This window comes from Delphinus delphis, chromosome 15 (genome assembly GCF_949987515.2).
Source record: "Delphinus delphis chromosome 15, mDelDel1.2, whole genome shotgun sequence".
Lineage (NCBI taxonomy): Eukaryota > Metazoa > Chordata > Mammalia > Artiodactyla > Delphinidae > Delphinus > Delphinus delphis.
The window spans coordinates 73,631,969-73,655,952 of record NC_082697.1 but is presented as its reverse complement, the minus strand read 5'-3'; the positions used below and the strand labels follow the sequence as shown (position 1 = coordinate 73,655,952).

The following is a 23,984-nucleotide window of genomic DNA, read 5'->3' as shown; positions in this document are numbered from 1 at the left end:
TGTGCTTGGTGAGACCCAGAAGGATACCACTGCCCGCCCCTCATCCTGACGACGGGTGACACTTGGAAAGAACAGCTTACAGAACACCCCCAATTACTTACCGCACGTGTTCTTCCCTTAGAAAACACCCATCAGACAGAAGGAAATGGAGACACAGCAAATTCAGATTTTTTATTCTGGAAAGCACATATGCACATATTTCAAACACAGAAAATTAATTTGGGAGTGAATGCCGTAACACATCAGCTACTGACCATCATGCAGCAAGGTAAGTGAAATGGATTCGCTGGCCCTCGAAACCCCACAGTGCCTGCAGGAGGGTTGAAAAACTAGGATGCTGAATCCCTACGTACTGCCAAAGAAAACGCAACCGAAGTGGCAGGTTCCTAATGACGAGAAAAACTTACAGCTAGATAGAATCAAAACTGATTCAAGTCATACAGTGAAAGGACAAAAGGAAAAAGGAAAGAGATCAATATGATCTGAAACAACCATTTTAATAGTAAGTTGCTGACCTTTTATTGGACTCTGGTCCAAGATGCCTGAGGATGAGCCAGTGTTCCTGCACGGGGTCACCCCTGAATGGCAGACAGACCCTGTCTGTGACACTCTTCTCATCCTGAGGCCCTCCAGCAGGAGACAGCAGAGGACGAGGCCTTGTCTGCTAGTGCCCAGGTAGTAACAGGTCCTCTGGGCTTGCTGAGGGTCAGTGGGCCCAGGCCCCATGGGCTCCCCTCCTCCCTTTGTACACCTGGCTGACGCTGGGTTTCCGGAAGATCTCTGAGAATCACCTGCGAGGGAGAATGCTGGATTTTAAAGTGAGTGACCCGACCTCATGACAAGTCATACCATCCAGGCATTTTGGGCACTTCCTTTCCTCATGCCTAACAGTGTCCCTGCTCCCCTGGCTACAGATGCCAGCCAGTCCCTGTGATTAAAACAAGGGCCATTAATGTTAGCAACAAGCTGGATCGAACAAACCAGTGAAAGTGACTTTTTTCACCTGTCTTCCTTTTATATTACTCTGCCAGTTCTAAATCTATTCCTGTAACTCTACTTCATGGGGATTTTATTAATTCAGTAGCAGCTTCCTCTAAATCTGTTGGTCTTAGTGATACTGATGTTTCTAAAGGCCAAGCCAAATGGCTCTTTCTCAATCTTGTCTCAAAGTCTCTAAAGAGAAAACTAAATTAACCGGTTAGCCATGCATCATGTAAGCAACTCATATCATAAAAAAACTGGATAGACAAGTATGATTACTGCGCTTGAAACATACTAAAAGGAAAAAAAGGAATATTAACATATCAAGTTACTATGATGATTATTTTAATAACAACCTTAAGTAAAAGCCCACAAATGTTTTCCATTTAAGAATGCCTGGATATTAAAAGAAAAAAAAAAGCCTGGGATAAAATGTTCTAGGCCAATATATTTCAGACTGCAGGGCTGGTTCTAATTTAGAACAGAATACAGACCTGGAGTTAAGAGAAAAAAGTGCTGACTGACAGTCGCGCCCAAGGTTTTAACTGCCCTTCTGCTATAACATGGCTTGGGAGAACACAGAAATCATTAACGACTATGGGTTACGGCAAAAAGTTATTAAGAAAAAGAAAAATGGTAAGAATACAAGTAACAAGAAAGGGCTGGAAAAGATGCACAACTGTTTTAAAATGAAGATGGTTTGGAAGGAAAACAGGGATAAAGGAATTAGATCATCAAAATGTTATAGGAAAGAAAAATGCTTTTGGTTTTCCAGATAAATGGCAAATCAGAATTGCTTTCCTTCAAATTTCACAGGCATCGTTTACTTAATGTTACTGATCTACTACTAGTTGCCATTTCCTTCTGAGAATGTTAATTGCATAAAAATAAATGCCAAAAAACCAAAGAACACCCAGGAAAGAAAACCCATCCCCTCTTCAAAGAAAACAAGAAACCCTGTCATAACTATTAGACCGACTCATCACCCTCTCTCTCCATACTGTCATCTGCATTCCAGAAGAGAACAGCTCGTTTTCACTCTAGAGCCGTGTGTACTTCATTTTTAAGCCCTTTTGAGTGAGGAAGCTGTTTTAACTTTTATAATGGAGGGAAGGGACAACAGAGAAGAAAAAGACAGTGGAACATTCTGTGCCAACTCAACTCAAACAAGACCGAATTCCTCACTGTCCACGTGGAAAATGAAACTTAGATCTGTACCATGTAGGTGACTTTTAAATATTTAACTTTTTACTCAACATAAAAGCACAAATCTGTCTTAATTATAGTATTAAAATGTGACTATTTTTTCTTCAAAGGAAAAAAAAACTTAGGTATGTTTTCTTGCAAGCAAAATGGAGAAAAAGGTATTATTGTTGTTACTATAATTATTAAGCCACAGACACATAAAATCCACAAAATGGATTGGGGTGGCTTTGGAAATGCAGTATCATATCAAAGGTGCAGACTGTTTTGAACATTCTGTACAGATCGGGCTGAAACAAGAACCAAAGCAAACCTCAACCCCACCAGCAGTGAAGCGCCTCTGGGACCCTGGGAAAGACAGCATGGCCTGCTCTGACGGCGAGGTCACGAATCCTCTCCGGCGCTACTCAGGATCATCCCGCCAAGTCCGCAGGTGAGGCTGAAGGGTTCTGGCGGTGCCCAGTGCGAAGCACGTGCATCATTGGACCAATTTCTGAACAGATTTTTTATAAATATATACAAATCAGTTACAGGCACTTGAAATGTCTTTGGCTGGAATAACCCAACATTGCAAGATAATGTATTCACAGAGTGTCCAGGCCCAGGCTGGGTTCAGCAGGCAATGATTATGGTTCTCTCAGTCTCTCTCAGAAAACGGCAGCCGTGGGATTAGGCATCAGCCAAAGCCACCTAGAAGAGAGCAAGACAGCAGCCCAGTCACGCAGCAAAGCCTGGATAACTCGGCCCCACCAGCAGTCTTACCAGGTTCTGGTCCTATCCCAAACCCAGGGAGCCACACCGCACACATCTATCAGTCAGGGGAACTATTATCAGTCAGGGGAACTATTAAACCCCTAAGAAAATAGACCTCATCTAGGAGGGAATGAATAGAAATCTGAGCCTCCTGCAAGACGCAGCTGACCCTGCAGAGCCACTGTGCTGCGATACAGCGTTATGTGTCTGGAAACCCGGAAGAGCATTCTGGGAGGTGACTTCTCAAGCTCGTGGAATCGGAGGGGAGGCAGCCCTCAGGGTCAGCCGCTTGCCAGTGGGGATTAGAGAACACTTTTTTCCCAGCTGAGGCCTGGGTATATGGTTGAAGATGCAACACCATAATTGAGGCTGAGGGGAGATGACTGCTGATAAAAAGACAGGAAGTAATTTCGCTGGAGGAAAGGAATCACCCACAATAAATGGAATAAGGACTAATTGGGACCTTCTGGTGCAATGCTGGGTCAGACCCCACCCACTGCTCACCTTCTCAGGACAAAATTCAGGATTGCTCTGACGCAGTTTGCTGGGTCTGCCTTTGATAACCGCATAGCAAAACATCGTTATTACCATCACGAAGAGGAAGTAACTGGTGTGCATGAGGTGCAAGTTTATTAATGAGCGGTCATCCTAAACAAAGAGAACAAACCAGAAACATGTGCACTGAGTTACTGAGGATTTTAATGCTGGGTTCCTGGAATCAGGGTGCACAATTTCCAGACTTGCCGCAACTATCAATTCACACGGGAATCGACAGCTAAGCTATTAACGCTGGAGCTTGTTAAGTGAAGACAGAGTGTTCCCGACACCACCCATACCTTCCCTTCCTAAGGGGGTCCTATGCCCGAATCCCCCCGCCCCTGACAAGGCCCCATAGTCTTTAACCCCTGCTCTTCTCTTTATGTCTTCTTGCTCTGACAGCCCTCAGGTTGCATGGCTGACAGCCCAAGCCTGTGTTCCTAACTCCTAACTCCTTCCTGGGCCTTTCCCCACTTGGACAAGCCCCTGGCTGGAAACGCTGAAGCCGGCCTTGACTCACTCCTCCTTGATGTCCCACAGGCAAGCAGCCACCGGGCTCGGCCAGTTGTTGAGATCCCAGCCAGGCCCCCACTCCTGTTCCTTCTCACAGCTCCAGGCCTCAGGCGCCATCCCATTTACACACATCAGTTGGGCAGACAAGTCTTCCTGACACACTGCTCTACAAATTCCCTAGAGCCCAAACTCAGGCAGTGATGGCCTCGTCCGAGGAGAAAGTCTAAACACCTCAGCGAGGCACAAAGGGCCTTCTGGAGCCTGGCCCCTGCCCACCATACAGCCTGATCCCCATTGCTGCAGGCCCCTGGTATACCACTGTCCACAACTTGATAAAAACGCGGCATAAGGAAAGAGAAGGACGGACCGGGCAAAAAGAAAAATCCACCTGGCATATACAGACAGAAGAAAAGAGGATTTACAAAAATTCAGTGCAGTCTGTTAAAGGTGGGCTCAAGTCAGAACAGCAAACTAAACTAGCAAATCATCCACTAGTCCATAGTACAGTGCCTTCTGCCCATTTCCTCCTTACAAAGTAAAATCCTACACAGGCATCAATAACTAGCCAGAGTCATCTCCTCCTATTGACTTCTGCCTTTCTGGATTCTGAACTATTTATTGCTCAGACTGACACTAACCCAATACGCTTCAGTGAGTGGCTGCGTGGATGAGTAAGACTGAACCAGCCTCTGCTGTAGCCCCAGGTTAGGCACACAGCAGTGCTCAATAAATAACTGCTGTTGAACAAAGCGGGAAACAGAACAGAAGCAATTTTCTTAACCCAATGGGCGGCATGTTTTTCCAAGTCTCCAGCACTCCACCTGGTCTCCCAACCCAGCTGGACAGCTAGAATGGCAGGGGCTAAGCTAACCCAAGGAGGTAAACAGGGCCTGCTCTAACAGTTCCTGGACACACACACACATACACACCAACTGTCCTCACTTACATCTGGAACAATAACTGTAAGCTTGGGATTTAAAGCATGATAGACTTTTCCAATGGCCCCCTTGTAACACCAGAAAGGATTGTAGTCTTGAGCATATTTTGTGTTGGCATCTCTGGCAGTTGTGAAGATCTTGTACCAGAGCGTGGCGTTGCTGTAGGTGTCAGGAGCACAGTGCGGCGGCTGTCTGCAGGAGAAGACGGGGCAAGACACATGCTCAGTGGCCTTGAGACATTTACTTGTGTCTCAGCCACCAGCGCTGGCATAGCACCAAGAAGAGCCACACGTGCAGAATGAATAAGAAACATATTCTCTTGAGATAAATACCATTATATTTTTAGTTCAGTGATTTTTTTTTTTTTTTTTTTTTTTTTTTTTTGTGCGGTACGCGGGCCTCTCAATGTTGTGGCCTCTCCCGTTGTGGAGCACAGGCTCCGGACGCGCAGGCTCAGCGGCCATGGCTCACAGGACCAGCCGCTCCGTGGCATGTGGGATCCTCCTGGACCAGGGCACGAACCCGTGTCCCCTGCATCAGCAGGTGGACTCTCAACCACTGTGCCACCAGGGAAGCCCAATTTCTTTAAAAAAATTAATAAACACGTAAAGAATAAGAAATAGGCATCCGGCACTTAGGAGTCTGGGTGTTAGACTTCTGCCTTCAGAATTCAACCCATGTCCTCTCGCATATGATGTGGCCAGAAAAGGACTCGCTCCTTTTAAGCCCATTTTCTCAAATTATCTAAACTCTTAGTCACAACTGGAAGTCTTACATACAAAGTTCTCTATCAGATATTACAACCAACAGCAAATAATGCTTAACTTGTCCTACAAACCTCCAAATGTCTAAAACAGATAAATCCCAGGATTATTATTTTTAAAGGATTCACCCTAAGATTCTTTTAAATAGGCTACATCTTGTGTATTTCATGTAATTATAGATCATTATCTCCTTTCCAGAGAAAGGAGAGGCAAGAAAAGCCTTAAAGGCAAAGCGGTTACACTGACAGCTGCTCAAAAAAAATATGAAGCAGGGCTTCCCTGGTGGCGCAGTGGTTGAGAGTCCGCCTGCCGATGCAGGGGACACGGGTTCGTGCCCCAGTCCAGGAAGTTCGCACATGCCGCGGAGCGGCTGGGCCCGTGAGCCATGCCACTGAGCCTGCGCGTCCGGAGCCTATGCTCCGCAACGGGAAAGGCCACAACAGTGAGAGGCTCGCATACCGCAAAAAAAAAAAAAAAAAAAAAAAAATATATATATATATATATATGAAGCAAAAGTTTCAGAAACAGTAACTATATCACGGAAAATAATGTTCAATTTATACTATCAATTTAAAAAATAACTCTTCCTGGATAATGGAGACGAACAAAACCTTTATCTTTCAGGAGCCTTAAATGTCATTATGGTCACAGGATCAGCTCTTATTCATCTTTCCTGTGGCTTCTTCTACCAACAGGAAAGGCCACCTAAAACTTACACACAGCAACCAGATGCTTTCACAACCTTGTTGAAACACTAACCCTCTGATACTTCTATGCAGAAGTTTTACCTTTAGAAAACCAAAATTAAACTGAAACAATCTTATAGACAGGTCCCAGTAATGACAATTCTACAAAGTAACACGAGGCAAGCTGTCCTGAGAATTTGCTCAGGCATCCCAGTCACGTTTACAGTAAATGGAGCTTCTTATGGGGTCAGGAAAGTACTTACACAGTGACAGGGAACACGCCAGGGTGGGCTGTGAGGGTCATGCAGGCTGTGAACACCACCTGCTCACAGTGGCCGTGAAGGGCACAGTCGTCCGAGCTCCAGGCTGTGGGCAGGGTAAAGGTAATGTTTATCTCCTCGTGGGCTTCTCTGCCTGGAAAGAGAAATTGGTTTTTTGGTAAGTAAAGCGAGAATTCATACATTTATTATTCTCTGGAATCTGAATGAATCCTGACATCAAACCCACCCAGGAATCACCTATCAGCCCACTGAACTGGGACCCCTGCTTTTGTGGGGTTTCAGGAATAACAGCAGTTCCGAGCCAGACTGAGGCCTGCTCACCTAGCAGAGCCACAAAATGGCAAACGGAGAGGGGTCACCTTCAGCCAAGGCCTGGAGTTGCCACGCAAGGGCCCAGGCCATGCCTCAGTGGGAAGGCTGGGGCTGGGTAAGTCATCACCATTGTTACAGCTTTCATACAGCACTCTTACCATTTTCAAACTGCTTTTATATGTACTACTTCACTTAAGATGTACCACTATCCTAAGAACATGACCAAAGAAGTGTTACTGTTCCCCTTTACAAACGAGTAGACTGAGGATCAGACGGCTGAACAGACTTAAGAAAGGTCATGAGACGGGTGAGTGATGAAGCGTAAATGAATAAGGTATTCGAACATCACAGCGGAAGAAAAAGGTCCACTTGCTACGTGGAAAACCCAGATGTCGCCCTTACCTCCTTACATGGGAACAGCTCTCACCTGGTACAGCCAACAGGAGGCTGGCAGGCACTCCCAAGTTCCTTCAAGGACTTTAAAAGGTTCTTGGTAACCAAACCAAAGATGATTCTTCCAAGGCCCAAGCCTCTGGCACAAAGCCTTTCCTGATTATTCCAGCTTCTACTTTCCAACCTTCTCCTAAATCACCTACAATCACCTGAATCACCTACAGTCTGTCATGGGTTTAGCACTAGTCCAAGGGCAGTGCTCAATGTTCCATAAGTGTTTATTTTTAATATTATTTAACAAGCATTTATATAGCATTTCCTTTGTGCCAGGAACTATTTTAAGTGCTTGATGAATATTAACTCACATTACGCTTGTCTCTTCCTTATCCCAAAATTCCAAAGGGAAGAGACCAGGCTTTTTCTAGTTCTTAGCCCAGTGCATTCACAAAATTTTAAGACTAGTAGCAATATCTGTAGTATGTACTGAAAACTCCAAAATGATGAGCCAGAATAAAAAATTGGTGTTTTTAACAGACTCACAGATATAGAGAGCAGACTTGTGGTTGCCAGGGGGTGGGCTGGTGGGGGAGGGATGGATTGGGAATTGGGATTAGCAGAGGCAAACTATTATATACAGGATGGATAAACAAGGTCCTGCACAGGGAACCATATTCAATATCCTGTAACAAACCATAATGGAAAAGAATATGAAGAATATGTATAACTGAGTCACTGTGCTGTACAGAAATTAACAACATTGTAAATCAACTATACGTCAATAAAATTAAAGAAAAATAAAAACTCAAATTTTAAAATGTGTGTTTTTAAATATTAAGACCAGAAATAGGCCTTATAATTTTTTCCCAGTCTCCTACTCTTATGGGCTTTTATTGAGAGCCTACTGCATACCAAACACTTTAATAGGTGAAGATGTAGTAGAAATGGTCCCTTCTTGGCTTCGTTTAGTTCAAACTCAACAAAAGGGAAGACATATACAAAAAATAAAAAACAGTCTGATGAGTAAAACCGTACACTCTAATGCTCTGTGTTGTAACAGCTGTTACCTGAGAAAGCCTGGAGAGAAGTGGCTAACACTCACATACCTGAGAGTCCAATCTGATGCCCGAGAACGGTCGAGTACAGATGGGTGACGTTGCGAGAGTACCCGCCAAAGGGTTTGAGTGGGTCCAGGGTTAGTGTGATTGCAACTGAGATGTTCACTGGGCCTGAATCCTCCAGGGACTGTGGGGACTGGGTGGACATCCTGGCCTGGCCGCTGGTCACTGTGCTTTCCAGAGCTGTGGTGTCGTTTGTGAGATGCTTTAGTGTTTCATTCTCTGATACGCACAAGTCCAAATCATTAAACCGCAGCAGAAAGGTATTCCAATCCTTCAGTAAAACGAGAGAGGAAAACAAGCCTGAGCCGACTGAAAGTGCTGCCAGTGCAGTGACAGTCACAACCCACGGTGTGGCATCACACAACAGGGGGACCATGCCTCAGAGTCAGTCCTTCAAAATACAACAACACAGCATTCAGCCTCTTGTGCTGGCGTAATAGTGTGGTTTTTCAACCACTCTCACATTCAAAATCTAAAATATAAACTCTTCATTGGCATGAGCTATTACACTGTGAGATTAAGCCAACTTAGGAAAATATGTAAAGAAAAAAAGGGTATTAAACTTACAGGAAATGATCTAGCCTCAGAATCAAGCTTGAAAAGAAAGATTGAACAAAAGTAGTAAAATATTAAAAGTATTAATCCAAACTCATTTAGCAGTTACAATTAGTTATTTTTTAAAAATTAAGGCCGCCTTAAAATATTTTCTCATAAGGTCAATTTTCTACACCTTGCTTTCTGTCTTGGGAACGCAAAACTGCAGTAACTACCAACACTCGTGTGGTACTTTCCCCCCTCGTCATGGACTTTGGATGCCACTTTAGAACAGGAACAATTTCAAAAGGGAGGAGAAAAGATGTTTTCAGGCTTCTCTTAATATCTGTACTGATGGTTTAAATTATAAGCAGTTTTAAAACTGACACCAACAAAGTACCCACCAGGGTGTGTGTTTTTAGTTTTAGCAGACACCCAAAGATGAACTCAGGCTAAAATAGCAATAACAAATCAACTGAGGCTGTTACATACAACTTCTTTCTCCCAAGCAACATTATCTACAAAAAGGTGCCAAAGGTGAAGACAAACCAAGTTACATTTTTTTAAAATAAATTTATTTATTCATTTTATTTTTGGCTGCGCTGGGTCATCATTGCTGCATGCAGGCTTTCTCTAGTTGCGGCAAGCGGGGGCTACTCTTCATTGAAGTGTGCAGGCTTCTCATTGCAGTGGCTTCTCTTGTTGCGGAGCATGGGTTCTAGGCATGTGGGCTTCACTAGTTGTGGCTCGTGGGCTCCAGAGTACAGGCTCAGTAGTTGTGGCGCATGGGCTTAGTTGCTCCACGGCATGTGGGATCTTCCCGGACCAGGGCTCAAACCCGTGTCCCCTGCATTGGCAGGCAGATTCTTAACAAGTGCGCCACCAGGGAAGCCCCAAGTTACATTTTTAAAAAAAATTTGTTTTTATTTTTGGCTGCATTGGGTCTTCGTTGCTGCACACAGGCTTTCTCTAGTTGCGGCGAGAGGGGGCTACTCTTTGTTGTGGTACGCGGGCTTCTCACTGTCGTGGCTTCTCTTGTTGCGGAGCACGGGCTCTAGGCATGCAGGCTTCAGTAGTTGTGGCACATGGGCTCAGTAGTTGTGGCTTGCAGGCTCTTGAGCACAGGCTCAGTAGTTGTGGCACGTGGGCTTAGTTGCTCCACGGCATGTGGGATCTTCCCGGACCAGGGCTCGAACCCATGTCCCTTGCATTGGCAAGCAGATTCTTAACCACTGTGCCACCAGGGAAGCCCCAAGTTACATTTTGAATAATTCTAACATTGATTAAAAATGCCATTCGGAGTAATCCCTAACCAGTCAGGTCTACCTTTATAGCCTCAGTTTATCAGTATCTGGCATTTAGTAAGAAGGCAACCAGATATTTCAAATTACATTTTCCCTGACACCTACAAACTCAGCAGACCATTAAAGAACATTAGGGCTGAAAATGAACATCCTAGTCTCACCCCTTCCTATTCCAGACATGAGGAAACTGAGGCCCAGAGCAAATCAGGGACTCTCCAATGCCAGCTGAGTTGAAGGCAGACTTAGAATTGTTTTCTGATTCACAGCACCAAACTTTCCCCATACACCTAGGATCCTCATTTGAAAATAAAATCACTAAATTAATCATAATCAAAGTTCTGCAGCATCTTGCAGCTCTGCTTTCCTGCAGAGTTCGAGTCCATTTTGAACAGCTGGCCAAGGCTAATGTCAGGCCCCATTTTGATTAAGGGCTAATTATCCGGGCTACATCTTAACCATTGATCTTGGCTGCGTGTTCAACATGGACTTGAGCTTTGAGGGAGAGCAATGCCAGGATGCTGAAGAACTTTGGTTGCGACTAGAATGTTCATTTTCAGCCCTAATGTAGGTACAGCCTGTTTCGATAACCTTTAAAGATTCAGGCAGGGTCAGAAAAGGGGGAGAATGAAGCCAGCCAGCATGTATCTTGGTAAGAAACTCTTTGGAAGGGTTTCACAGGAGAAATAGCTAAAACTTGTTACTTTGTATTAGAGACTTAATGTGGGAAGGTGGTCCCTTCTTGCTAACATCACCTATGATCTAGAATGCCACAGAGCACAAGAGGAAGCATAATCCCCGTAACACTGAGCAAAACTCTCCTCTTCATCACAAGGCACACACGATGCAACAATAATGCAATCCCTATCCCCGCCCCCATGGCCACTCTCACCAACGAACACACCCAAGAAGAAAAAGTGTAAGAGAAGACACTCACAGAATCTAAGACGGGAACTAATTTGTCCTAAAAGACACTTATCCACCAGTAAATTCACCATATCATTGATTCAGCATAATTTCTAACGCATAAAATAAATTTATTAATAGGGATATTGTTATTCACCTCTATTAAACAAGATTATCAACTGTATTGTTTTCTGATATGCAGAAACACTTTTTAAATTTATTTTATGATATTTTTGATTTTTGGCTGCATTGGGTCTTCGTTGCTGCATGCAGGCTTTCTCTAGTTGTGGTGAGCCGGGGCTACTCTTTGTTGTGGTGTGTGGACTTCTCACTGCGGTGGCTTCTCTTGTTGCGGAGCACAGGCTCTAAGCATGCGGGCTTCAGTAGTTGTGGCATGCAGGCTCCATAGTTGTGGCTCGTGAACTCTAGAGCGCAGGCTCAGTAGTTGTGGCACACGGGCTTAGTTGCTCCGTGGCATGTGGGATCTTCCCAGACCAGGGCTCGAACCTGTGTCCCCTGCACTGGCAGGCAGAGTCTTAACCACTGTGCCACTAGGGAAGTCCCACACACATCTTTTAAAATCTGTATTATGACTGTTCAAAAATTATTATATGCCTAGACTAGCGATTAAAGAGCAACGCCCAAATAATTCACTTAAATTGACCAAAAAATAAAATCTAGAAGGCAAGTTTGTAGATTACTGAAGCTTTCCTTGATAAGAAAAAGGCAAATATCTTTGGAAATAAGATCCTGCTTTCTAATTTCTTTAGAATTTCTTCTTCTCCAATGAAAAAGCTATCAGTACAGCTGATAAAACTCCATGACAATATATGGCTTTAAAATAACAAATGTTGGCTTCCCTGGTGGCGCAGTGGTTGAGAGTCCGCCTCCTGATGCAGGGGACACGGGTTCGTGCCCCGGTCCGGGAAGATCCCACATGCCGCGGAGCGGCTTGGCCTGTGAGCCATGGCCGCTGGGCCTGCGCGTCCGGAGCCTGTGCTCCGCAACGGGAGAGGCCACAATAGTGAGAGGCCCGCGTACCGCAAAAAAAAAAAAAAAAAAAAAAAATTTACAGTTTTTAAAAATTGTAGTTAGCTAATTTAATATGAATAGCAAAGAAGTTAGTTCTTGATCTTCTTGACACAAACATTTTGCAAATATATTTTCCGAAATACATGTTTCATTGCTGAAACAGTCTAACTAAAGCTGGTAGCATTATTTAAATCAATAACTATCTGACTAGGTTATTTCCTAACAAAGTGAGCCACAGCAAGATGCAAGACCAAAAATTCTGAATAAATATTACTCTTTCTCACTGGGATAAAAGTCACAACCAAAGAAAGGTATATGGAGAGCCAAAAGGTGTTTTCCCACTCTATAAAGGTCCAGCCAGTCTGAGAGGAGAACTTAGAATTTACTATACCTCTGCCATTTCTGGTGACTTGATCTCCTTGATTTTGAAGAAATAGCCCAAGGTCAGGAAAGCTATTGCCATGGCGCTTACACTGATCATAAAGACCACCAAGGGGGGCCGGCTGCTGATGTACACCTTCAGGTTCTCCAGGGGGTTGATGTTGAACATTATTATTCTGATCAGCTCCACCTGAAAGGAATGAATCAGAAGATTCACCCACTGACTCGCCAAAAGAAAACCTATGACTCTCACTTCTGTTTCTTTGACGGTTTGGGGGGATGAGGAGGTCACTCGTTATTGAACTTGAGAACTATCTGATCATAAATCCATTCAAAAGACTAGAAGGAAATAGAAGACCACTAAATGCTAACTGTCATTATTTCCAAGTGGTAGGATCTTGAAAGATAGGCATTCTTTCAGTTTGAATTTTCTAATTATTCTTTAATGAACACTTGCTACTTCCATATTACTTAAGAAAATGTTTAAGTCAGTAATACGACACAAATACATGCCAACATGTACAAAAATAAACTGAGGATACTCTTATTTCCTACCACTGAAGAGCTGAATCCTATTTATTCAACATTCTGTCCTGTTCACCACCATACTCATGCCCATCCCAGCACCTGGCAGAGAGCAGGCACTCAACAAGTACTGAATTTTATCACTCCCCTGCTTAAAGCCCTCCTAAGGCTTCCCACTGGACCTGGCATGAGATTCCTGTGAAGGCCCACAGGGTGTCATGATCCAGAAGCCCCGCCAACCTCTATGACTACCTCTCCACCAACATTCCATCCTCATTCACCGGCCGCTGGCCACACTGGCCTTGCTATTTTTCAGGATCAGCTTGTCAATTTCTGCAAAGAAGTCAGCTGTGACTTTGATAGGGATTACACTGAATCCACAAATCAGTCTGGGGAGTACCACCACTTTAACAATATTATCTTCCAGTCCACGAACCTGGGATGCCTTTCCACTTATTTCCGTTCTCTTTCATTTATTTTAATATTTTGTATTTATCAAAGCATATGTGTGCACTTCTTTTGTTAAACTTATTCCTAAGTATTTTATTCTTGGAATTTTGAACATGTCCTATCTGCAGGCTTTTTACCTCTGCCTGGAATGCTTTAGCCCTAAATTTCCACATGCTTGCTCTTCTTAGAATGCAGGTCTATGCTCAGTAGTCAGTTCCTCAGAGAGGCCTTCCCTGACCACCCTCAGCCCCCGGCCTCCCAGGACCCTGCTTGACTTCCTTCACACTGTCTAGTTACGTTTCTACTTGTTCATAGTCTATCACCCCTCATTTGTGAGCTCCAAGAGAGCGGACATTTTGCCAGTCTTGCTCACTGCTATGGCCCTGGCTCCTGGTCCCCAGAACAGTAGCTGGCATGTAATGAGCTCTTATATACATGATCAGACTACAACACTAAAGCTATTTAAAAAATCTGTGCCAGCTTTTAAATTTTAGAGAGAAAAAGATGCATCAACAGCCCCTAAGAACCAATACCGACCGCGTGCAACAAGCCAGGCTGTGTACCTGTTTGTTTTCACAAGAGTCTTTGACTCAACATTCTGTTTCTGAGATTTATCTCTGTTGATTCAGTCTACTGGGTTTACCTGCTGTATAGGATGCAAGTGTATCACAGTTGAGTTATCACAGGCATAGAAGCCCAGCTGGGTTCTTCCCACTGTTTCACTCACAAAGGGCACCAGAGCAGGCACAAGAGTGGTTCTAACACAACGAGGTCACCAGTAGGCCCGTCTGCAACTTGACTTTATATTGTCAGACTCTCCGAGGAAGTCATACCAGTTTACACTTCCCCCAGCAAGGAAAAGGTTCGCTCCATTTCCCAACATTCATGCCAACGCTTGATATTCTAAGGCAATCTTTTGGATCTGGACCAACGAGATCATGTGAAATTGTATCTCACCATTATTTTAAATTACAGCTCCCTGAAACAGAATATCCTTTTACTTCTTTATCGGCCATTTAGATTCTTCCTAGGTGAACTGCCTGAATCTTTGGCCATTTACCAGTAGGATGTTTGTCTATGTCTTCTTAATGTTTAAAATAATTTTTTGACATTTTAGACACTGAGCCTTTTCCAATTTTTTTAAAATGACATATATAACTACTCCAAGCTTTACAACAAAGGTGAATCATCACAACAAACCAGCTTTACAACATATGCTAAAGGAACTTCTCTAAGTGGGAAACACAAGAGAAGAAAAGGACCTACAAAAACAAACTCAAAACAATTAAGAAAATGGTAATAGGAACATACATATCAATAATAACCTTGAATGTAAATGGATTAAGTGCCCCAACCAAAAGACACAGATTGGCTGAATGGCTACAAAAATAAGACCCATATATATGCTGTCTACAAGACCTACTTCAGACCTAGGGACACATACAGACTGAAGGTGTGAAGGGATGGGAAAAGATATTCCATGCAAATGCACAACAAAAGAAAGCTGGAGTAGCAATACTCATATCTGATAAAATAGACTTTAAAATAAAGGCTGTTACAAGAGATAAGGAGAGACACTACATAATGATCAAAGGATCAATCCAAGGAGAAGATATAACAATTATAAATACATATGTACCCAACAGAGGAGCACCTCAATGCATAAGGCAAATGCTAACAACCAAGAAAGGAGAAATCGACAGTAACACAATAATAGTAGGGGACTTTAACACCCCACTTACACCAATGGACAGATCCTCCAAACAGAAAATAAATAAGGAAACACAAGCTTTAAATGACACGATAGACCAGATAGATTTAATTGATATTTATAGAACATTCCACCCAAAAGTGGCAGAATACACTTTCTTCTCAAGTGCACATGGAACATTCTCCAGGACAGATCACCTCTTGGGTCACAAATCAAGCCTCGGAAAATTTAAGAAAATTGAAATCGTATCAAGCATCTTTTCTGACCACAATGCTATGAGATTGGAAATCAATTACAGGAAAAAAAGTGCAAAAAACACAAATAAATGGAGGCTAAACAGTGCGCTACTAAATAACCAAGAGATCACTGAAGAAATCAAAGAAGAAATAAAAAAATACATAGAAACAAATGACAATGAAAACACTACGACCCAAAACCTATGGGATACAGCAAAAGCAGTTCTAAGAGGGAAGCTCGTAGCAATTCAATCTCACCTCAAGAAACAAGAAAATTCTCAAATAAACAATATAACCCTACACTTAAAACAACTAGAGAAAGAAGAACAAAGAAAACCCAAAGTCAGTAGAAGGAAAGAAATCATAAAAATCAGAGCAGAAATAACTGAAATAGAAATGAAGAAAACAATAGCAAAGATCAATAAAACTAAAAGCTGGTTCTTTAAGATAAACAAAATTGATAAACCATTAGCCAGACTAAGAAAAAAAGGGAGACGATGCAAATCAATAAAATTACAAATGAAAAAGGAGGAATCACAACTGACACTGCAGAAATACAAAGGATTATAAGAGACTACTACAAACAACTATGTCAATAAAATGGACAACCACAAAAAAATGGACAAATTCTTGGAAAGGTTCAATTTTCCAAGACTGAACCAGGAAGAATTAGAAACTATAAGCAGACCTATCACAAGTAATGAAACTGAAACAATAATTAAAAATCTTCCAACAAACAAAAAAGTCCAGGAAGAGATGGCTTCACAGGCGAATTCTATCAAACATTTAGAAAAGAGCTAACACCGATCCTTCTCAAGCTCTTCCAAAAAACTGCAGAGGGAGAAACACTCCCAAATTCATTCTACAAAGTCACCATCTCCCAGATACCAAAACCAGAAAAAGATATTACAAAAAAAGAAAATTATAGGGACTTCCCTGGTGGCGCAGTGGTTTAGAATCTGCCTGCCAATACAGGGGATACGGGTTCGAGCCCTGGTCTGGGAAGATCTCACATGCCGTGGAGCAACTAAGCCCGTGCACCACAACTACTGAGCCCCCGTGCTGCAACTACTGAAGCCTATGCTCCTAGAGCCTGTGCTCTGCAACAAGAGAAGCCACCACAATGAGAAGCCTGCGCACTGCAATGAGAGTAGCCCCCACTCGCCACAACTAGAGAAAGCCCATGTGCAGCAATGAAGACCCAATGAAGCCAAAAATAAATTAATTAAAAAAAAGAAAATTATAGACCAGTATCACTGATGAACAAAGATGCAAAAATCCTGAACAAAATACTAGCAAACAGAATCCAATAACACATTAAAAGGATCATACACCATGATCAAGTGGGATTTATCCCAGGTATTCAAGGATTCTTCAATATACTCAAATCAATCAATGTGATACACCACATTAACAAATTAAGGAATAAAAAACCATATGATCATCTCAATAGATGCAGGAAAAACTTCTGACAAAATTGAACACCCATTTACTATAAAAACTCTCCAGAAAATTGGCATAGAGGGAACCTACCTCAACATAATAAAGGCCATATATGACAAACCCACAGAAAGCATCATACTCAATGAAAACTGAAAGCATTTCCACTAAGATCAGGAATAAGATAAGGATGTCCACTCTCGCCACTATTATTCAACATAGTTTTGGAAGTCCTGGCCATGGCAATCAGAGAAGAAAAACAAATAAGAGGAATCCAAATTGGAAAAGAAGAAGTAAAACTGTTACTGTTTGTGGATGACATGATACTATACATAGAAGATCCTAAAGATGTCACCAGAAAACTACTAGAACTAATCAATGAATTCGGTAAGGTTGCAGGATACAAAATTAATGCACAGAAATCTCTGGCATTCCTATACACCAACAACAAAAAATCAGAAAGAGAAATTAAGGAAACAATCCCATTTACCATTACAACAAAAACAATAAAATACCTAGGAATAAACCTGCCTAAGGAAGCAAAAGACTTTATTCAGAAAACTATAAACACTGATGAGAGAAATCAAAGACGACATAAACAGATGGAGAGATATACCATGTTCTTGGACTGGAAGAATCAATATTGTGAAAGTGACTATACTACCCAAAGCAATCTACAGATTCAAGGCAATCCCTATCAAACTACCAAGGGGGGCTTCCCTGGTGGCGCAGTGGTTGAGAGTCCGCCTGCCGATGCAGGGGACACAGGTTCGTGCCCCGATCTGGGAAGATCCCATGTGCCGCGGAGCGGCTGGGCCCGTGAGCCATGGCCGCTGAGCCTGCGTGTCCGGAGCCTGTGCTCTGCAACGGGAGAGGCCACAACAATGAGAGGCCCACGTACCACAAAAAACAAAAAGAACAAAAAAAACAAAAAAAAACACTACCAAGGGCATTCTTCACAGAATTAGAACAAAAAATTTTACAATTAGTATGGAAACACTAAAGAGCCCAAATAGCCAAAGCAATCTTGAGAAAGAAAAATGGAGTTGGAGGAATCAGCCTCCCCAACTTCAAACTATACCACAAACCTACAGTAATCAAGACAGTATGGTACTGGCACAAAAACAGAAATATAGATCAATGGTACAGGATAGAATGCCCAGAGATAAACCCACACACATACGGTCACATAATTTATGACAAAGGAGGCAAGAACATACAATGGAGAAAAGACAGCCTCTTCAATAACTCTTACAGGAAAACATAGGAAAAACACTCTTTGACCTAAACCACAGCAAGATCTTTTCTGACCCACCTCCTAGAGTAACGGAAATAAAAACAAAAATAAACAAATGGGACTTAAAAGCTTTTGCACAGCAAAGGAAACCATAAACAAGACAAAATGACAACCCTCAGAATGGGATAAAATATTTGCAAATGAAACAACAAAGGATTAATCTCCAAAATATACAAACAGCTCATGGAGCTCAATATCAAAAAAACAAACAATCCAGTTAAAAAATGGGCCGAAGACCTTAATGTCTAAATTTCACCAAGGAAGACATACAGATAGCCAAGAGGCACATGAAAAGATACTCAACATCACTAATTATTAGAGAAATGCAAATCAAAACTACAATGAGGTATCACCTCACACCAGTCAGAATGGTTATTATCAAAAAATCTAGAAACAATAAATGCTGGAAAGAGTGTGGTGAAAAGGGAACCCTCTTGCACTGTTGGTGGGAATGTAAATTGATACAGCCACTATGGAGAACAGTATGGAGGTTCCTTAAAAAACTAAAAACAGAACTACCATATGACCCAGCAATCCCACTACTGGGCATATACCCTGAGAAAACCATAATTCAAAAAGAGTCATGTACCACAATGTTCCACTGCAGCACTATTTACAATAGCCAGGATGTGGAACCAACCTAAATGTCTATCAACAGATGAATGAATAAAGAAGATGTGGCACATATATACAATGGAATACTATTCAGCCATAAAGAGAAATGAGTTACTTGTAGTGAGGTGGATGGACCTGGAGTCTGTCATACAGAATGAAGTGAGTCAGAAAAACAAATACCATATGCTAACGCATATATATGGAATCTAAAAAAAAAAAAAGGCACTGATGAACCCAGTTGCAGGGCAGGAATAAAGACGTAGACTTAGAGAATGGACTTGAGGACATGGGGTGGGAGGGGGAAGCTGGGGTGAAGTGAGAGTAGCATCAACATATATACACTATCAAATGTAAAACAGTTAGCTAGTGGGAAGCAGCGGCATAGCACAGCGAGATCAGCTCGGTGCTTTGCGATGACCTAGAGGGGTGGGATAGGGAGGATGGGAGGGAGGCTCAAGAGGGAGGGGATATGGGGACGTGTGTATGCATATGGCTGATTCACCGTGGTGTACAACAGAAACTAACACAGTATTATGAAGCAATTATACTCCAATAAAGATTTAAAAAAAAAACCACTGTAGTATAGCAGAAACTAATGCAACATTGTAAATCAACTGTACTCTAATAAAAATTAAAAAAATAAAGTATTGCAAGCAATAACAGTGTTTCTTTCCAACACATTTCATTGTTTTTTCTTTTTCTTACTACTTTGACTAGAACCTTCAGTGAACTGATGACTAGAAGTGGCAACAATAGGAATCCTTGCCTCATTCCTGGCTTTAAAGCAAATGCTTCTACTGCTTCACTATTAAATATGGCATAGGTTAAAGGTTTCTGAAATTCCTCACCAGGTTAAAGTACCCTCTACTTCAAGTTTGCAAAGATAATTTCATTATAAATGTTACACTTTAATGAATGCTTTATCTGCAACCTCTGAACAATCAATTTTTCTCGTTTAATTTGTTAAAAGGAACTATGTTAATTCATTTTTTTCACGATGACTCACATTTGCATTCTTTGGATAAACTTAATCATGATCTTTTAAAACTACATTGCTGACTTATGTTTGCTAAATTTTATTCTGAATTTCCACACCTATTCACAAGTGAGATAAAAAAAATTATAAGCCATTATCATTCTCTCTTTGACTGTATATACTCCTTGACTAGTATGACTAAGTCATTCTAGTACCATAAGATTAACTGAATGTGTCCACTCATCTTTTTTCTAGAACAATGTGTGTAAGATATTTGCTTCTATTTCTGGGAAGCTTGATAGACCTTGACCAAAAAACCATCTGGACTCCAAGTTTTTCTCTAGTTTTGTATTTTGGTGGGCTGTCTTAACTATTTATTCATGTTTTAAAAGTAAGTCTATGTTTTCTATTTCTAGTAAGTCAATTTTGATAAGATGTATTATTCTAGGAAATTGCCCAATTTATATATTTTTTTAAGATTGCTGGCACAGTATTATCTTGTTATTTGTTCAATTTTTACTTGTAGTCATGTTCTTTTTCATTACAGATGTTTTTGTGTTTTCTCCTCTCTCCTTGTCATCAGTTTTACCAGAGCTGTATCGTATTTGTGTTTTCAAAAAGCCAGTATTTGGTTTTATAGAGTATATCCAGATAACTTCTTTTTTTTTCTTTTTCAGTAATTTCTACATTTAAAAAAATTATTTTTCTCCATCTGCCTTCTTTGGGTTAACTCAGTTTGGTTTTTCTAACCTCTTCAGTTGGAATCTTATCTCGGATTTTTTTGTTCTTTTTTAATAGAAGCATTTCAAAATACAAACTTCCCTCAACATACTCCTTCTTTAGCTGCATTACTTTCCCTCACCATTAGTATCAATCTAATCCATCAGCAAATCTTGATTTTCTTTCCAAAATGCATCTCGCATCTACCCACTTTGCCCTATCTTCTTGTAAAGATGACAGAGACTGATCACTGTATCAGTCCTCTACATGTCTCTACAGCCCTATGACCTCTATATCCAAGTGCCCACTGAACATCCTTATATATTCTACAACATGTCCAAAACTGAACTAATCTGCATTCCTGCCTAATCTGACTCTTCCTCCTGTATTCCCCATCTCAATCTAGAACTTTGGAAAACATCCTAGACTACTTCTGCCCCATATCCAAGCAACTACTAAGTGCTAAAGATTCTATTTTTTTAAATAAATTTATTTATTTATATTTTTTATTTTTGTCTGCGTTGGGTCTTCGTTGCTGTGCGTGGGCTTTCTCTAGTTGCAGCGAGCAGGGGCTACTCTTTGTTGTGGTGCGTGGGCTTCTCATTGCCGTGGCTTCTCTTGTTGTGGAGCACGGGATCTAGGTGCATGGACTTCAGTAGATGTGGCTCGCAGGCTCTACAGCACAGGCTCAGTAGTTGTGGCACACGGGTTTAGTTGCTCTATGGCATATGGGATCTTCCCAGACCAGGGCTCGAACCCGTGTCCCCTGCATTGGCAGGCGGATTCTTAGCCACTGCGCCCCCAGGGTAGTCCAAGATTCTATTTCTTTAACATTGCTTACTTCTGACTCTTCCATTCCACACTCCTCTGCTACTCCCCTTAGTTCAGGCCCTCATCATCTTCTTGTGCAACTATCGCTAAGAGTCTCTCAACTGGATCTTCCTGCTATCAGTCAAATAATCCATCTTCACATGCTGTCAAGAGTGATTTTTCCAAATGCAAATCTAATCACGTTACTGCTTAACTAGCTCAGAGCTCCAAATGACCTAGGGATAAAGTCCAAGCTCCTTGCAATGGCAGTCCACCACAAACTAGGTCTTGTCTACTTCTCAATGGTTTGACTAACTGCTTGCAATTCCCAGAACATATTAGACAATATTACAGCTTCAGGCCTTTGAGTCCACTGGTCCTCCTGACCATCACGAACCACATCTTACTACTTCAACTCCCCTCTTTCAAGGCTCAGCTGAAGGGTTACCTACTCTATGAAACTTTTCCCTCCCCCACCAGCCCCTCAGGGAGAAGTGACCACTTTCACTTTTATGCCCCCACTATACTCCAAACATTTCTCACACAGAATGAAACACCTTACTGCAGCTGCCTGTGTATACATCTATCTTCCCAACCAAGCTGTAAGCCTCTCAAGGGCAGGTATATCTTATCGTCTCTATATTATCAATATCTAGACACAAAATAGGTGATTTAAAAATGCAAGTTCATTAAATGAATGAATCAATGAATCCAGACTTAAACTAAAAAATAATCTAGAAAGCAATTTCAGCAAGGATTGCAGGATACAAGGCTAATATACAAAAGCCAACTGCTTTCCTATATACTAGCAAGGAACAAGTTGAATTTGAAACTAAAAACACAATATCATTTATATTAGCACTTCCCCCATAAAATACTTAAGTATAAATCTAACAAATGTGTACAAGATCTATATGAGGAAAACTACAAAACTCTCATGAACAAAATCAAAGCACTAAATAAATGGAGAAATACTTCATGTTCATGGATACAACAACCCAACATGTCAAGATGTTAGTTCCTCCCAACTTGCCCTACAAGTTCAACACAATCCCAATCAAAATCCCAGCACGTTATTTTGTGGATATCAACAAACTTCTTCTTAAGTTTATACGGAGAGATAAAAGAACCAGAATAGTCAATACTGAAGGAGAAGAACGAAGTGGGAGGAATGACTGTATTTGACATCAAGACTTACTATAAAGCTACAATAATCAAGACAGTGTGGTTTTGACTGGCAAAAGAACAGACATATACATCAAAGAAACAGAATAGAGAGCCCAGAAATAGACCAACATAAATATAGTCAGGTGATCTTTGACAAAGAAGCAAAAGACAAGTCTTTCAACAAATGGTGCTGGAACAACTGGACATCCACATGCAAAAAAATAAATCTAGACACAGACCTTACACTCTCAAAAAAGAACTCAAAATGGATCACAGACCTGACTGTAAAATGCAAAACTATAAAACTCCTAGAAGGTAATATTGGAGAAAACCTTGAGTTCGGTGATGACTTTTTAGATGAGGTCACCAAAGGCACCATCCATGAAAGAAGGAAGTGGTAAGCTGGACTTCATTAAAATTGAGAATTTCTGCTCTACAAAAGACACAGTTAAGAGAATGAGAAAATAAGCACAGACTGGGAGCAAATATTTGCAAAAGACATCTGATAAAGGACTGTTCTCCAAAACATACAAAGAACTATTAAAACTCAACAATAAGAAAATAAATAACACATTTTAAAAATTAGCCAAAGAGCTTTAACAGACACTTAAACAAAGAAGATTTTCAGATGGCAAATAAGCACATGAAAAGATGCTCCCAAATCATATGTCATCGGGAAATGCAAATTAAAACAAGATACCATGACACACTTATTAGAAAGGCCAAAACCCAGCACACTGACAATACCAAACACTGGCAAGGATGTTGAGCAACAGGAACTCTCTATTCATTAAATAGGATTCAAATAACAAATGCTGGCAAGGATGGGAACTTCCCTGGTAGTCCAGTGGTTAAGAATCCGCCTTCCAATGTAGGGGATGCGGGTCTGATCCCTAGACGGGGAAGATCCCACATGTCGCGGGGCAACCAAGCCCGCGCGCTCTAGAGCCGGCACGCCACGACCAGAGAGCCTGCGTGCCAAAACTACTGAGCTCACGCGCTCTGGAGCCTGTGTGCCACAACTAGAGAGAAGCCCATGCACCACAGCAAAGAGCCAACACGCCACAGTGAAAGATCCCACGTGCCACAACTAAGACCCGATGTAGCCAAATAAATAAATAAGAATAAAAAAAAATGCTGACAAGGATGTGGAAAAAACTGAACCCTAGTACACTGTTGGTGGGAATGTGTAAATTGGTGTAGTCACTATGGAAAACAGTATGGAAGTTCCTCAAAAAACAAAATAGAACTACCAATATGATCTAGCAATTCCACTTCTGGTATATATCTGAAGAAAATGAAAACAATAATTCAAAAAAATACATGCAACCCAATGTTCATATTAGCACTATTTACAATAGCCAGGACATGGAAGCAACATGTGTCCTAAATTTCTATCAACAG

At 41.6% G+C, this 23,984-nt stretch overlaps 1 protein-coding gene across 3 annotated transcripts in view; it reads right to left on the bottom strand.

The window, feature by feature from the left end:
* Nucleotides 1–150: 150 nt before the first annotated feature.
* The window catches only part of TMEM248 (transmembrane protein 248), a 32,155-nt gene continuing 8,321 nt past the window's right edge, over nt 151–23,984 (bottom strand). For all 3 annotated transcript variants that reach the window (XM_060032196.1, XM_060032197.1, XM_060032195.1), the window contains exons 2-7: nt 12,644–12,823; nt 8,465–8,750; nt 6,639–6,789; nt 4,934–5,117; nt 3,442–3,585; nt 151–2,874 (exon numbers count right to left, since the gene is read on the bottom strand). In XM_060032196.1, the coding sequence (XP_059888179.1) occupies nt 2,854–2,874; nt 3,442–3,585; nt 4,934–5,117; nt 6,639–6,789; nt 8,465–8,750; nt 12,644–12,802 (945 nt within the window). In that variant the 5' untranslated portion in view covers nt 12,803–12,823 and the 3' untranslated portion in view covers nt 151–2,853. The remainder of the gene's footprint in view (nt 2,875–3,441; nt 3,586–4,933; nt 5,118–6,638; nt 6,790–8,464; nt 8,751–12,643; nt 12,824–23,984) is intronic.